The sequence below is a fragment of the Odontesthes bonariensis genome, chromosome 22, assembly GCF_027942865.1.
Source record: "Odontesthes bonariensis isolate fOdoBon6 chromosome 22, fOdoBon6.hap1, whole genome shotgun sequence".
In the NCBI taxonomy this organism is placed as follows: domain Eukaryota; kingdom Metazoa; phylum Chordata; class Actinopteri; order Atheriniformes; family Atherinopsidae; genus Odontesthes; species Odontesthes bonariensis.
In genome coordinates this window covers 27,049,014-27,064,319 of record NC_134527.1, presented here as the reverse complement: position 1 = coordinate 27,064,319, position 15,306 = coordinate 27,049,014, and the positions used below count along the sequence as shown (strand labels likewise).

General features: G+C 41.7%; 1 protein-coding gene across 1 annotated transcript; it reads right to left on the bottom strand.

The window, feature by feature from the left end:
* Positions 1-797: 797 nt before the first annotated feature.
* Positions 798-13,590, bottom strand: LOC142373005 (RNA/RNP complex-1-interacting phosphatase-like). The gene is made up of 9 exons (XM_075456056.1): positions 13,283-13,590; positions 10,984-11,059; positions 10,776-10,907; positions 10,535-10,658; positions 9,680-9,740; positions 9,560-9,606; positions 8,846-8,921; positions 7,518-7,649; positions 798-1,920 (listed from the first exon to the last, which is right to left on the bottom strand). The coding sequence occupies exons 1-9, from the start codon at positions 13,318-13,320 to the stop codon at positions 1,545-1,547; spliced, it is 1,062 nt and encodes a 353-aa protein (XP_075312171.1). The 5' UTR covers positions 13,321-13,590; the 3' UTR covers positions 798-1,544.
* Between the last annotated feature and the right edge of the window lie 1,716 nt (positions 13,591-15,306).

Here is a 15,306-nt window from a genome sequence, read left to right as displayed (position 1 = left end):
ACAGCGGCGCATGCGCAGAGCGCACCTACTGCATCAATATCAATTAGCTGTAGTGATTTTCATTACATAAAAATGATATTTTTCTCTAAAAAGCAAAGTTTAACATAATGCCTAAAAGAGGAAATAGTTTTTTTTCACTGAACTTAAATCAAAAGTCTAAATTTACTGACTTCTAATTTAAACTAAATTCTTATATTATTGTTAAACACCACGCTGTGATTTTTAAAAGTGATTTTCAAGCTGTTTGGTTTGTGACAAATGCCAAAAATGCATTTATGATACAAAAATGTATCATATTAATATGTATATAAGCTATAATAATAAATCTGCAGAACTTAAATTTGATCTTAGCCAAGTCATAAGTTTCTACGTTAATCTATCACAGGGGATGTTCATTTGTTAATAATTTTGTTCAATGAAAATAATCATGTCAGTCAGCATGTTTGTAAAAAAAAACATGAACAATAAAAACTAAACCTTTTATAAAACTAACTAAACTAGACACACATTCAGGATTGAACTTACACATTCACAGATTTCTTTGTTTAAATGAAACACATTTGGAACATCTGAACAGGTGCATATGAAGGCAGCAAAAATGTCCGATATTTACAAAGTGAAAGGATCAGAATCCAGTTAGAAGCCGTTAGCTTAACAGTTATCTGGCAGCTACAGCGAAGCATCTTTAAAGGCCGGAGGTGGCGTTTACGTACATATATCTGACATCTTTGTAAGATGATTGAACCTCAGTTATAATAAGAATGACAGAAAACCAATGGGGTCAAAAAGGACAACAGTTGTTATTAAAGACACATTTTTATTGGCATCTTATTTTTGTTTCAACGTCACACTTCCCAGATGTTAACACGAGAACTCCCAGAAACATAAATATTCCTCATCCAAAGGAAGGAGCGGAGGTGGAGCCATGTGATCACTGCTGTTCAGGTCAAATCTATGAGCCAGATTTATTGAAACGTGAGCAAACATGGGGCCAAATTCAACTTAATAGATATTTGAACACTGAGGTAAAGTTTGGCCAAATCTAACTTTCAACATTCATTAACTTCCAACGATTTTTATCCCCTAATTGTTTCTCCAGTAAATTCGATTTTTATTTGGTTGACAGCGTAAAATGGAGTAAAAGTTTTAAAGTTTACTTATGTCTTTTTGACAGTTTGCTATAAAAAACATTACCCAAAAAATACTTTGTTGACTCACTGATGAGTTAATCACCTGAAGTGAATTTTAAAGACAAATATCAAACTCAGTTGCCTTCAGGTTCTCAGTCTCATGACTATAAAACAGATAAAAGTGACACATCTGAACACACTATTGAAGTGTTTTGTTACTTTATAGACCAGAGGAATCAATCACTGAGTAGAGATTCAGCAGCATCTTGGGAGATCAAACAGAACCGACTTTTTATCTGTTTGATTTCTGTTAAAAGTTCAAATTTTTCTCTCAAAACCAACATTGCTCAAACTTTAAAACCTGTTAAATCCATCAGATCTGCAACAAATGAATGAATCTGCGGCAGGTTTTCATCAGTAGTTGTCGTATCCGTTCGATCGGTGTCTCTGTGTGCTTCTCATGTGGGGACGGGTCCAGTCCTCCTCAGCTCCGGTGCCGTTAGACCTGGAGGTCCAGCTTGGGGAGTACTGTGGGAGTCGGGGAGGAGAAGCCCTCCTTCTGTCCTCCGGCGGGCGGCGCCACCTCATCTCTGGTGGTGAGGGGCGTATGGACCTACTGTCCTCCCAATGCTGGGGTCTCCTCCGCCGAGTGTCCGGGTAAGGTGGGGTCCATCGATACGGGTGGAGACGGGCCGACACAGGTGGATGCAGAGGAGGCGGAGGGAGTATCGGAGGGCAGGGGAGGTGGTGGTTGTGTGACCGGTGGTTTGGTCCTCGTGGAGGGATAAAACTGCAGGAGAAAGAACAGAAAGAAAAAAAAGAAAGGTCAGAGAGCAGATGGTGAAATAAATCCACAGAAGAAGACGCAGCTGTCACATCACCTTTATTTTTGTCCCGCTGGAGCCCCGACAGAACATTCTATCACTTCTATTATATCTTAATATGTTCTAGAATGCGCTGCTGAGGGTGGCAGCATGTTGGAGTAGCTCTGTACCTCACATTGAGATTTTTCTTTTTTTTCTAAATTTCATTCCTGTTATTTCTTGGAAGAAATTGCATTTTTTGGACAACTGTTCCTTCCTGCCTTGGATGCTGTGCAGCTGGATTAATTTTTCCCAATGCTTTTGTATATTTTACTCTTTTGTCATGATGCATCACCATAGCAACAAGGTGGTTTACAACAGGGAGCAGCTGATTAACATTGGAAAAGCAGAAATAATTCGACAACTGAAGCCAGAAATCCCACTGGAATTGAAAAGGAGGCGTCGTGGATGCAGAGCAGGAGCAAAGAGGAGAGAAAGAAAGAAGAAGTTCAAACCATCTCTGCCATCCTGCATCATGGGAAATGTAAGATCGTTAGCTAACAAGTTGGATGAACTTTTAGCCTTGATAAGGACTCAGCAAGAATATCGGGAATGTAGCATTATGTGTTTTACTGAGACATGGCTACAGGATCATATACCCGACTCCAGCGTCTCTCTGCCGGGCTTCCTGACTGTACGAGCAGATCGAGATATAAAGAGTAGCAGGAAAAGGAAAGGGGGTGGATTGGCAGTGCTTGTCAACAACAGATGGTGTCACCCAGGACATGTTACTGTGAAGAGTCATCTCTGCAGTCCTGACACTGAACTATTGGCAGTAAGTTTTCGTCCATATTATTTGCCAAGAGAGTTCACCAGTGTTGTTTTGGTGGCTGTTTACATTCCACCCTCAGCTGTTGCCGACACTGCATGTGATGTCATCAGTTCCGTTGTTGCTAAGATACAGACTCAACACCCCAATTCTTTTGTGGCAATATCTGGTGATTTTAATCATGCCTCACTCTCTGCTACACTGCCAACTTTTCAACAGTTTGTCAGCTGCTCTACCAGAGAAAACAAGACATTGGATTTGTTTTACACAAATGTCAAGGATTCATACATTTCCAAATCAAGACCTCCCCTGGGAAAATCAGATCACAACCTTGTTTTTCTCTGTTCAGCATATAAACCCCTTGTCCAGAGACTACCTGTCACAAAAAGGACTGTTAGAAAGTGGTCAGAGGAAGCTGAAGAAGCCTTACAGGGTTGTTTTGATGCAACCGATTGGATTTCTCTTTGTAAGCCACATGGAGAGGACATTAATGCCATGACTGAGTGTGTGACTGACTATATAAACTTCTGTGTGGACAACACCATCCCCACCAGAACAGTGAGATGCTTCCCTAATAACAAACCCTGGATCACCAGTGAGCTAAAGGAACTATTGAACAGGAAAAAAAGAGCCTTTAGGGAGCGAGACAGGGAGTTACTGAGGAGTATACAGAAGCAGCTCAAAGTCAAGATCAGAGAGAGCAAGGAGGTGTATAGAAAGAAGCTTGAGAGTAAACTGCAGAGGAACAATATCAGAGATGTGTGGTCAGGAATGAAGAAGATCACAGGCCTCAAGCAGAGGGAGGATCGGATGGATGGAAGTCTGGACAGAGCAAATGAGCTGAACACATTCTTCAACAGGTTCAGTTCAGGAACAAGCTCACCATCCTCCCCTCCTGTTCCCAACCAAAGAGACATCCCACCCTCCTCTGACCCACAGCTTTCCTGTAACATCTCCACCTCCACCTCAGTCATGGATTCTTCTGCTTCCACTAGTTTGTCATCAACCCAATCAGGAGATGCTGCTGTCCCCTTTGCCTCCCCCTCCCACTTTTCTGTTTCTAGAAGTCAGGTGAAGAGGCAGTTGGAAAGACTGAACCGGAACAAGGCTGCAGGTCCAGATGGTGTCAGCCCCCGAGTCCTGAAGGCCTGAGCAGAGCAGCTCTGTGAGATTCTGCAACACCTTTTCAACCTTAGCTTGACCCAAGAGAAGGTACCACTGTTGTGGAAGACATCCTGTCTGGTTCCGGTACCAAAGAAAACTCACCCTTCAGATATCAATGACTACAGACCTGTTGCACTGACATCCCACATCATGAAGGTCCTGGAGAGACTCCTGTTGACCCACCTGTGTAAGCAAACCAGCACATATCAGGACCCCCTGCAGTTTGCTTATCGCCATGGAGTTGGAGTTGAAGACGCTATCATACACCTGCTTCAACAAACCCACTGTCATCTGGATAAAGCAGGCAGCACTGTGAGGATCATGTTCTTTGATTTCTCCAGTGCATTTAACACAATCCAGCCTGATCTGCTTCGTCTGAAACTCCAGAAGACTCAGGTGGAGGCCTCAACAATCACCTGGATTAATGACTACCTGACAAACAGACCACAGTTTGTCAGACTGAAGAATTGTGTGTCTAACCAGGTGATCAGCAGCACAGGAGCACCACAGGGGACTGTACTCTCACCATTCCTTTTCACTCTGTACACTTCAGACTTCCAGTACAAGTCAGACTCCTGTCATCTACAGAAATATTCAGATGACTCTGCAGTTGTCGGGTGTATCAGAGATGGACAAGAAGCTGAGTACAGAGAGCTGGTGGACCGCTTTGTGGCATGGTGTGGGAACAATCATCTCATCTTGAATGTTAACAAAACAAAGGAGATGATTGTAGATTTCAGGAGAAACAGGGTCAGATCAAACCCTGTTTCCATCATGGGAGAAGAAGTGGAGGTGGTTGAGGAATATAAATACCTTGGTGTTCATGTGGACAACAGACTGGACTGGAGACACAACAGTGAAGCCATCTACAAGAAAGGACAGAGCAGTCTGTACTTCTTGAGGAAGCTAAGATCCTTCAAGGTTTGCAACAAGATGTTGCAGATCTTCTACAAGTCTGTTGTTGAGAGCGTCATTTCCTCTTGCGTCATCTGTTGGGGCAGCAGCATCAGAACCAGGGACCTAAAAAAACTCAACAACCTGATAAAGAAGGCTGGTTCTGTTCTGGGGACGACTGTGGAACCTCTGGAGACAATAATGCAAAGAAGGATTTTGCATAAAATCAAGAGAATTATGGACAACCCTGAACATCCTCTCCATGAGACTGTTATCAGAAAACAGAGTCTCTTCAGTCAAAGGCTTCTTCAGTTTGGATGCAAAACGGACCGCTACAGGAAATCTTTCCTGCCCACAGCCATCAGCATCTATAATAACTCTTTGATTTAATTGAGCTACATCAACATTTAATTTCCCTCTGGGATAAATAAAGTATTTTTGAATTTGAATTTGAATTTAATTGAATTAAGTCTGCAGCACTTTAGTTTTGAATCATTTGGAATATTTTTGGAACATTTATAATATATAGGGCTGGGCGAGTTAACTCGTTATTATCGTGTTAAGTATTTAACGCCGATGGGGCGGTCGGTGGCGTAGTGGGTTAAGCAGCCGCCCCATGTACAAAGGCTACAGTCCTTGCTGCAGCTGGCATTCCTGTCTCTCTCCAACTGTCCTATCATTAAAAAGGCATAAAAAGCCCCCCAAAAAATTATATAACATTTTTTTTTTTTTAACTATTTAACGCAGATAAATATTTTATCGCGCATTAACGCAGGCTTTATTTATTTATTTTTTAAATTTAAAAAAAAAAATTTGGGCAGAAACGCAGCACAGGACCATCCGATGCGAAACTCGAACTGGGGCCAGCTGCAGCAAGGACAATAGCCTCTTGTACATGGGGCGCCTGCTCAACCCACTACGCCATGGACCACCCATGTTTTATTATTTATTTTATTTTGTAAAAGTCTGTTGCTGTCTGCTGCGGAATCGGATAAGAAAGTAAACTAAATTCTATATTATTGTTAAACACAACGCGCCAAACATGGAGAAGGGTACGGAACTTTTACTCGGCCATTTTCATTTTAAAGTTCTTCCAGACGGCGGAGTCGACAGAACCAAAATCCTCTGTAAACACTGCCAAGTTGAATTGTCTTCTCACCGTGCCAGGTCACACTCCATGATCTCTCAACTGTATGACACATTGCTGAGCATGTGTTCACCCAAAACGAACACCCTAAAGGACAAATGGGAAACAGAACTTGGAACCGAAATATCTTAATTTGTGTGGGAAGAATGCCTTGAACACATACATGACTGTTCCATTAACACCCAACACTGTTTGATACAATTTAAAATTCTACATAGGTTACATTACTCCAAGGCCAAGTTGCATAAAATATTCCCAGACGTATCGCCACTGTGCGAGAAATGTGAATGCGCAGAGGCTACCTCATCACACAGTTATGCCATATGCCATACACTACAAAAATATTGGGGGGACATATTTCATTTCCTGTCTAGGATTCTGGAAGTCCAGATAATCCCAGACCCCGTTTTGATCATTTTGGGAATATCTGATGAGCTCTTAAAGCTGAATGTAGCACAACAGCGTCTACTGTCATATGGTGTTATAACTGCCAAGAAACTGATCCTTCTACATTGGAAGGGAAAAGAAGTGCCCTCATTTAAACACTGGTTATCAGACCTGACCGATACCTTCCACCTGGAGAGAATCAGATTCATCCTAAAAGATAAGTTGAGGGAGTTTGAAAAAATTTGGGAACCACTGGTCTCTTACCTTGATTCAATAACTGACTAACATGACCAACTGCGGGGCACTCCTGGGGGAGGTGGGGGGGTGGTGGTGGAGGGGGGTGGGACTTGGGTTTGGGAGGGGGTGGGGGGCTTGTCCTTTACGTCTTGTAGGTCTTGTATTTCATGTTTAATTTCTTACAGCGGACCACTACTGTCTATTGTCTTTTATTTTCAGTATTATTATTATTGTGTTAACGCTATTGTTTATGTTTTTATTATTTTTATTTCTATTATAGATATTGTCACAATGCCTTTTTTGTTGTTATGTATATGTCAGATTTTTCTTAAAAGAAACATGTTAATGTCAGACCAAGTGTCTTGTTGAAAGAAATGTTTCACAATAAATATATTTGAAAACAAATTGTCTTCTCACCGTAGTAGTTCCAGTCTAAAATATCACTTAAAGGCAAAACACACGATTGATACCAGCAAGTCATTGAAGGAAACAGACAGTGGAGCGAGGCTTCTACATAAAAACTACATAAAAATGCTGATGTTAAAAGTGTGTTTGCACAACAAATGTTACGGCACTTTCATTCATATGACAGTACATTTAAAATAAAACTAAATGCTAAAAGCAAAGCTATACATTACTTTTGAATTAATTTTTGGATTTTGCGTACAAATGCGATTAATCGCGATTAATTAATGTGATTAATTAGATTAAAAATTGTAATCGTTGCCCAGCCCTAATAATATACAATATTTTATCAATAATCTTAGAACAATAAAAAATACTTTTGAATATTCTCTAAACATTCCGGCAAAAATCATTCTTATTCTCTATAGTGTCTATGCTGAGGAGGCAGAGAGACCAACTTTTCTGTGATCTCAGGCTAACGTGGACATAAACGTTTTGCCAGCACCGGTTTCTCTGCCCACCTTTGGTAGCCGGGCTCGTCAAAGTGCCGTCTCTCCAGTCTGCTCTCTGAGTCAGTGTCAGAGAAAGTCGGCCGATGGACAGCTTCACCCCTTTTTGGCTCCTGCTCGGACTGCTGCTTGATGCCCTCGTTGCTGTTGGAAAAAAAGGAATATCAAGGTAATCCTCAGTCATTTCAAACAACTAACTGTTATCATGATTTGGTCCGAAAGCAGCCTCCAAGACAGGCTGAGTCTTTGAAGAGCAAAGATGTTCAGAGGATCTCCAGTTTGTCCACAAATGTGTTTAAAAACAATGTTCCTCAAAGAAAGATTGGAAGGGATTTGCATATTTCTCCCTCTACAGTGCAGAATATCATTAAAGCATTCAAGGAATCTGGAAGAATTTCAGTGTGTAAAGGACAAGGGAGCAAGCCTAAGCTGGACATCCATGATCTCTGATCCCTCAGACGGCGCTGCATCAAGAACTGTCATTCATCAAAAGCTGATAGAACCACATGGACAAGGGATTACTGCGGGAAACCTGTCAAGCACTACAATACAGAGTTCCATTCACAAACTTTACTGTGCAGAAAAGAAGCCTTATGTTAACCTCGTCCAGAGGCGGTGTCCACTTCTCTGGACTCGGAGGCATCTGGGATGGACCATCACACAGTGGAAACGTGTATTGTGGTCAGACCAATCAGTATTGCAGATTTTTGTTGGAAGAAATGGACGCCGTGTGCTCCGGACCAAAGAGCAAAAAGAGCATCCAGACTGTTGTCAGCAACCAGTCCCTGCAGCCAGGCTCTGGGATGGTATGGGGTTGTATCAGTGCCCTTGGCAAAGCTCATTTCCACTTCTGTGATGGCAGCATTAATGCAGAAAAGTTCACTGAGATTTTACAGCAACATATGATGCCTTCAAGACCACAGCTTTTTCAGGGACGTCCATGCGTTTTTCAACAAGACAATATAAAACCACATTCTGCACACATTCCAAAGGCATGGCTGAGGAAGAAGAGGGTACGGGTACTGGACTGGCCTGCCTGCAGTCCTGACCTGTTCTCAATAGAGAATGTTGGAGAACTTTGAAACAACCACCACCCGTAATGTTGCACACCTTACATGTTTGTAGGGAGAATGGGACAAAATAACACTTGAAACTCTTCATCACTTGATATCCTCATTGTCAGAACGTCTTTAAGTGTTGGGAGAAGGAAACATTACAAAGCGGGAAAAGATTCACTGGCCCAATTTTTTTTTGGAATTTTATGGAAAAATTAGGCTTGTGCAGCAGAACAAAGTGTAACTCACAAAAATCTGCAGTAAATATGACAGTTTGTGCATCACCTCCTCTTTGGTCCGCGCTGAAGGTCATCCAGGTAGTTCTGCCTCTCTATAGCGTGACCCCGCGACAGGTTGAACACTGCGGACAGAAGAACGTTTCAGATGCTTCAGCTCCACTCAGACTGTGTGTATGGAAGTTTTTCTGTGCCATCAGAGTTTGAATATGAATTACTAATATTGAATTTTTACAGTATCAAAATCAGACTTTGAATTTGAAAAACCAACAGTGTAAAAAAAAAAATCAATTTCTAAAAACAAAAATCAGTGTAAAAAAATTCAAAACTTCAAAACATTCACTGGAAAAAGAACCAGACTCAAAATCCGGGTAAACAGGGAGAAGCAATCGATCCCTGTCTCAATTCATCCAACGGCAGCCAATCAAGTTACGCTCCATTGGACAGATCAGCCATGTCCACCAACGCGGGTGATGGTGCTTCGGTGAGTGAGTTTACTTTATTTGCCATTTGTGTTAGTAAAATTGAGTAATAGATATTACTCAATATCTATTGAGCTGATCTGTCCAATGGTAGCCAATCAAGTTACGCTCCATTTTTTTACACTGATTTTTCTTTTTAGAAATAGATTTTTTTTTTTTACACTGTTGGTTTTTCAAATTCAAAGTCTGATTTTTCTAATATGAATATTAGTAATTCATATTCAAACTCTTATGGCACAGAAAAACTTCCATATGTGTGTGACGTCAAATGAAACACTCACACGCCACCGCCTCTTCTGGATCCATCCCGTCCACGTCGATCAGATACCTGAAGGGCAGACACAGCTGTTAGGCTCCACCCACTCATCCGGCTGACCCCGCAGGTGTCACACTGTACCTACCTGCAGATCAGGTAGCCGGTGCGGTTGAGCCCGTGGGTGCAGTGGACTCCGATCAGCTTGTCTGGAAGAGGAGTTCCTGTTATTCTCTGCATTCGAACAGGTGTATCTCATGTGGCCAACTGAGTTTTACTTTAAAAAATGTTTTAAATAGGCCTGGGCAACGATTAAAATTTTTAATCTAATTCATCACATGATTTCCCTGATTAATCACGATTAATCGCATTTGTACGCAAAATTCAAAAGGTAGTGTATAGCTTTTAGCATTTAGTTTTATTTTAAATGTACTGCCATATGAATGAAAGTGCCATAACATTTGTTGTGCAAACACACTTTTAACATCAGCATCTTTATGTAAATTTAATGTAGAAGCCTCGCTCCACTGTCTGTTTCCTTGAATGACTTGTTGGTATCAGTTCTGTGTTTTGCCTTGAAGTGATATTTTAGACTGGAACTACTACAGTGATAAGATAATTCAACTTGGCTGTAAATGCAGTTTTTTTTAATTTTATTTTAAAATACGTGCTTTTATGTTGAAACAAGTAAAATAGGAAGTAGCGCCGGTTAGCTCCGAGAGCTTCACACCTGTAACGGTGATGTTACCTGCTAGTTTATTTTTATTTTATTACGCCATGCTTCGTGGTGTTTGCTGTAACTGTGTGAATGTGATGCATTCAACAGACTTTTACAATAATAAAACCTGCGTTAATGCGCAATAAAATATTTATCGGTGTTAAATAATTAACAAGTTAACGCGACAATAACGAGTTAACGCGCCCAGCCCTAGTTTTAAGCTTAAAAAACTTAAAGGTTTTAAATACACTCCTGGACATGTTTGACTTTAAGCTTTACTCTCACCATTATCCTTGTTGTCTCGGAGAAACCTGTACACGATGCGTTTGAACTTCAGGATCGTATCATCACTGGGAACCTCGTGACCTCGTGTGAAGATCTTCACACACAACAGTGACTCAGGAATGTCCTAAACACACACACACAAAACTAAATCAATTAAAAATCAGGTTTACACAAACCTTTATCCGGACCGGGGTCCATCAAACTGTCCCTGTGAGGTCTGTGTGTGTGTGTGTGTGTTCACCTGCAGACTGTAGTAGCGTGTGGTAAACGTCAGGTCAATGATCAGACCCAGCTCTTGGTTCTGTTGGTTCAGAGCGTCCAGCAGCTCCCAGGGGCCGAACACATCCGAGCGCGGGAGATTCCGAATAAAAGACTGTGGAAAACACACTCGGATCAGTGAGGAGAAATCGACTCCGGCGCACACACAGCTCAGTCTGACCACTGCTGACCTGCTTCAGAGGCACTTTGAAGGCGATGAACCGAGTCCCGTTCAGTCTTTTCCCAACTGCCGAGTAGTCCAGCCATCTGTCGGACACAAAGTCGTGTTCACACATCTGTATCTCTGTGTTGTTTAATCTGAAGGAGCAGCGTCAGAATCAAGACTTTATTCTGCTTTTAGAAAAGAGGAGTGGAGGAGGACACAGACAAACAGAACCGCGATGGCTTCATGGCTCTGTTCAATCTGTGAAGCCATCGCCCTCAAGTGAAGTGAAAGATAATAACGACACTCACTACTGCAAGTGCAAATAAACACTTGAAAAAGAAGCCAAGCAAGGTTATAGTACCTCTGGTACAGGGTACACAGAGGACAGAAATGTTACTTATAGACCAAAGTCCACAGACAAATCACCTTTTCATTGTTAGTACGTCACACATAAAAAAAACCTGAACTATCCCTTTAAGAACATTAATTTAAAAACAGTAACTTCAGTCAGCGTGATGGTGTCTTATTTCATAATAAAACACCTGGTATTACTGTTCAGGTGCCAACTTGAGCTCGCTTCAGACAAACATTTTATCTTTCTAAGCAGACATTAACTGCTGGGGTTAGGGTTACGCAGATGGACACACAGCAAAAAAATTGGTGAAAAGACGGGCAAGCAGATACATTTAAAGGCTGTGTGTAGAAGGAAGGGGCTACATGCACATCATGAAGTTCAGCACAAACAGACATGAAAAAGCAGCAGCTTAATGCGAGCTTGGAGCCTCTTTTAACCGAATTAAATACATGGAAATGTATGTCTTATGCAGGTCTGTTCTCATATCTGTGACCACAGGTGAGGGTTGGAACAAAGATGGAGCAGTAAGCTGAAAGCTTCTCCTTCCGGCTCAGCTCCCTCTGCACCACAACGGACCGGAGCAGCGCCCTCATTATTACTGACGAAGCCCCAATCCGTCTGTCCATCTCTAACTCCAACTCACCATCACTGACAACAAGATCCAGAGACACTGAAACTCCTTCATCTGAGGCAGAGACTCATAGTCCAGGCCTGGAGGAAGCACTCCACCTTTTTCTTGTTAAGAACCATGGCCTCAGATCTGGAAGAGCTGACTTTCATCCCGGCTGCTTCAAACTCAGCTGTGAACTGAAGGTCATGGCCTGAAGAAGCCAACAGAACCACATCATCTGCAAAGAGCAGAGATGTAACCCTGAGGTTCCCAAACCAGACGCCCAACTACACCTCCAGATCCTGTCCATGAAAACCACAAACAGGATCGTGATGAGGAGCAGTCCTGGTGGAGTCCAACACGTACTGTAAACCAGCTCCACTTTGGACCATGAATGTGGATACCGCTCTTACTGTGTTATATAGAATCCCTTGTAAGGGAAAATTAATTCCTATATGCATTGTATTGAGTGTTACTGTGTATAACCTGTAATAGACACCAAGACACCAACCTGTTTTTCTCTCTTTCTTTCAATGAGGGCATTGTGTGCTCGTTATAAGATTAAACAACTTTAAGGAGGATGGTGGGAAAGATGGTACAGTGTCAAGGTAGCCTTGGCTGCAGGAAGGGAGGGAAAATAGATAAAAATGCTTGAACATATCAAAGGAGCGTTTACGTAATAATCTGTATTATAACTGAATTGTTTTTGCCCAAGTGGTCAGAGCAGCTCTGTACTCTGTACCGTGTTGTTCTCTCTTGCAAGATATTATTAAAAGCATCTCATCTCCTCAGAAAATAACTGACTCTGTGCCTTTACTAAAATTTCCACCACACCCTCAAAGGAACACAATCGTAAACCTTCTTCAAGTCCACAAACACATGTAGACTGGATGGTCAAACTCCCATGATCCCTCAGTAACTCTGTGAGGTTAAAGATCTGTTCCACAGTTCCACGGCCTGGAAGGAAACCACCCTGCTGCTCCTGAGTCTGAGGTGCAACAGGCATCGGAGCCCTTCTGTAAGATTTTAATCTGAACTAAAAATGAGTCCTTTGGACCAGAACCAATGTTGAACCAGGGCTAAAAATCCAAACCTGTTGACCCACAAAAGCTGCTGCGGTTACAGTAAAACAACATGAGTTCGAAATGTTTTTACATGTGATTCTGATTGGCTAACAGAACTGTTATGTATCCTCCTGCTGTTACCGGACCTGATAATTCACTATGACACGGTTTTGAGCTTCTGAGCTTCTTTTTTGAGATGCAGCTGTTGTCACAGATGTTTCGCCAACAATATGTGTCAACTTGTCTAAAATCTGCTGTGTGGCTGATTAATCACGTGATTATTTTTCGGTCTCACCTGTCCGGGACACCGCATCTTGTTGTATGCCTGGACATCCTCACACCTTTCAGGTCGTTTCTCTTGTTGTTTGAAAATGAAAGAAAATAAAACCAGTCTAAAACCTGAATGTTACCACGTGTACAAACACATGCAGTGTTTATTTCCTCACGCAGCTCCTTCTGCGGGCCCGCAGTCACATCCGCGCGCACACACGGAGTTTCTGCGAGATTTAAAAAAATATTTATCAAGTTTGTCCCGCCGTTTCCATCTTATTTACGGTCTATGGCTAAGCCTCTTGAAACAGCTGACTCGGAGCTACGAAACGCGGGCGCAGGGAGATGACGTCACAAATAAACTTACTGCCATCTGGCGGCGGATGTGGTGTAAAACAGCACCAAAATATGTAGATTTTCAATAAAATTCATAAATAAAACGAACATGTTATTAAAGTAAGATTTCAATTAAAATTGAGTAAAACACGACATGCTTTTTAAGTCCTGTAATTTCAGATAATTTATTTTAAATGTAAATATACAGATAAAACGTTAAAAAAAATGAACAAGTAAGACAAAATAAATGAAAAAAATAAATGGAATAAATCATATATGATAAATATTATGGTCATAATTATTATCATTTACAATATAATATTATCGTTTGTTAAATTTCCCCTTTTTTCTACAGTCTTAATGATTTGATTGAATAAACAAATACTGTAGTTAAAAAGATTATATCTTTAACTTCATTCAAATGTTAATCACCTCTATTCATAATAATTGTCTATTATTATTCCATTATATCAAATAATTATTAAATTATTAACATTCCTTATCAATATCATTCCTTTATTAAAGCAATTAAAAGATAAAATGTTTTCATCTTTACATTTATTTATTTATTTTCATCTATCTATCTGTCTATTTATCTATTAATTATTTACACATTTACTTATTCGAGGTTGAATAAACACAGTCGACAGATGTGGGTTTTCTCATTGTTGTGTCAAACTTTTACTGGATCACATCTTTTTTTAATTAATTGTTTTTAATTTATTTTTTAATTTTTTAATACACTACAACCTCAAATACTAATTTAAAGCTTTAACATATTCAAAAATACAAGGAATGTATGAGTGAATCATAAGCTCTGCCTTCAACACAATCATCTATGCCAGTGTTTCCCAACCCTGGTCCTCAAGGCACACTGCCCTGCATGTTTTCCATGTTTCCCTGCTCCAGCACACCTGATTTAAATGAATGGGTCGTCCTCAGCATTCTGGAGAGCTTTAAGACCTGACCCAATTATTTGAATCAGGTGTGCTGGAGCACGGAAACATGGAAAACATGCAGGGCAGTGTGCCTTGAGGACCAGGGTTGGGAAACACTGATCTATGCTATGCTACAGGACAAGCTCTCCCAGCTGAACGTGCCTGACTCCACCTGCAGGTGGATCACAGACTTCCTGTCTGACAGGAGGCAGCACGTGAGGCTGGGAAAACAGGTCTCAGACTCCCGGACCATCAGCACCGGTTCCCCTCAAGGCTGTGTTCTTTCCCCTCTGCTCTTCTCCCTGTACACCAACAGCTGCTCCTCCAGTCACCAGTCTGTCAAGCTCCTGAAGTTCGCGGACGACACCACCCTCATTGGACTCATCTCTGGTGGGGATGAGTCCGCCTACAGGAGGGAGATTGACCATCTGGTGATCTGGTGTGGACTGAACAACCTGGAGCTCAACGCTGTTAAGACAGTGGAGATGGTTGTGGATTACAGGAAGAGCCCAGCCCCACTCACCCCCATCACCCTGACAGACTCCCCAGTCGACACTGTGGAGTCCTTCCGCTTCCTGGGCAGCATCATCTCCCAAGTGGGAGCTGAACATCAGCTCCCCGGACACAAACTGTTCGAAGCACTCCCCTCTGGCAGGAGGCTGCGGTCCATCAGGACCAAAACCTCCCGCCACAAGAACAGCTTCTTCCCCTCTGCAGTTGGCCTCACCAACAAGGCCCGCTGTACCCCACCATTGACATGAACCCCTTATCCCCA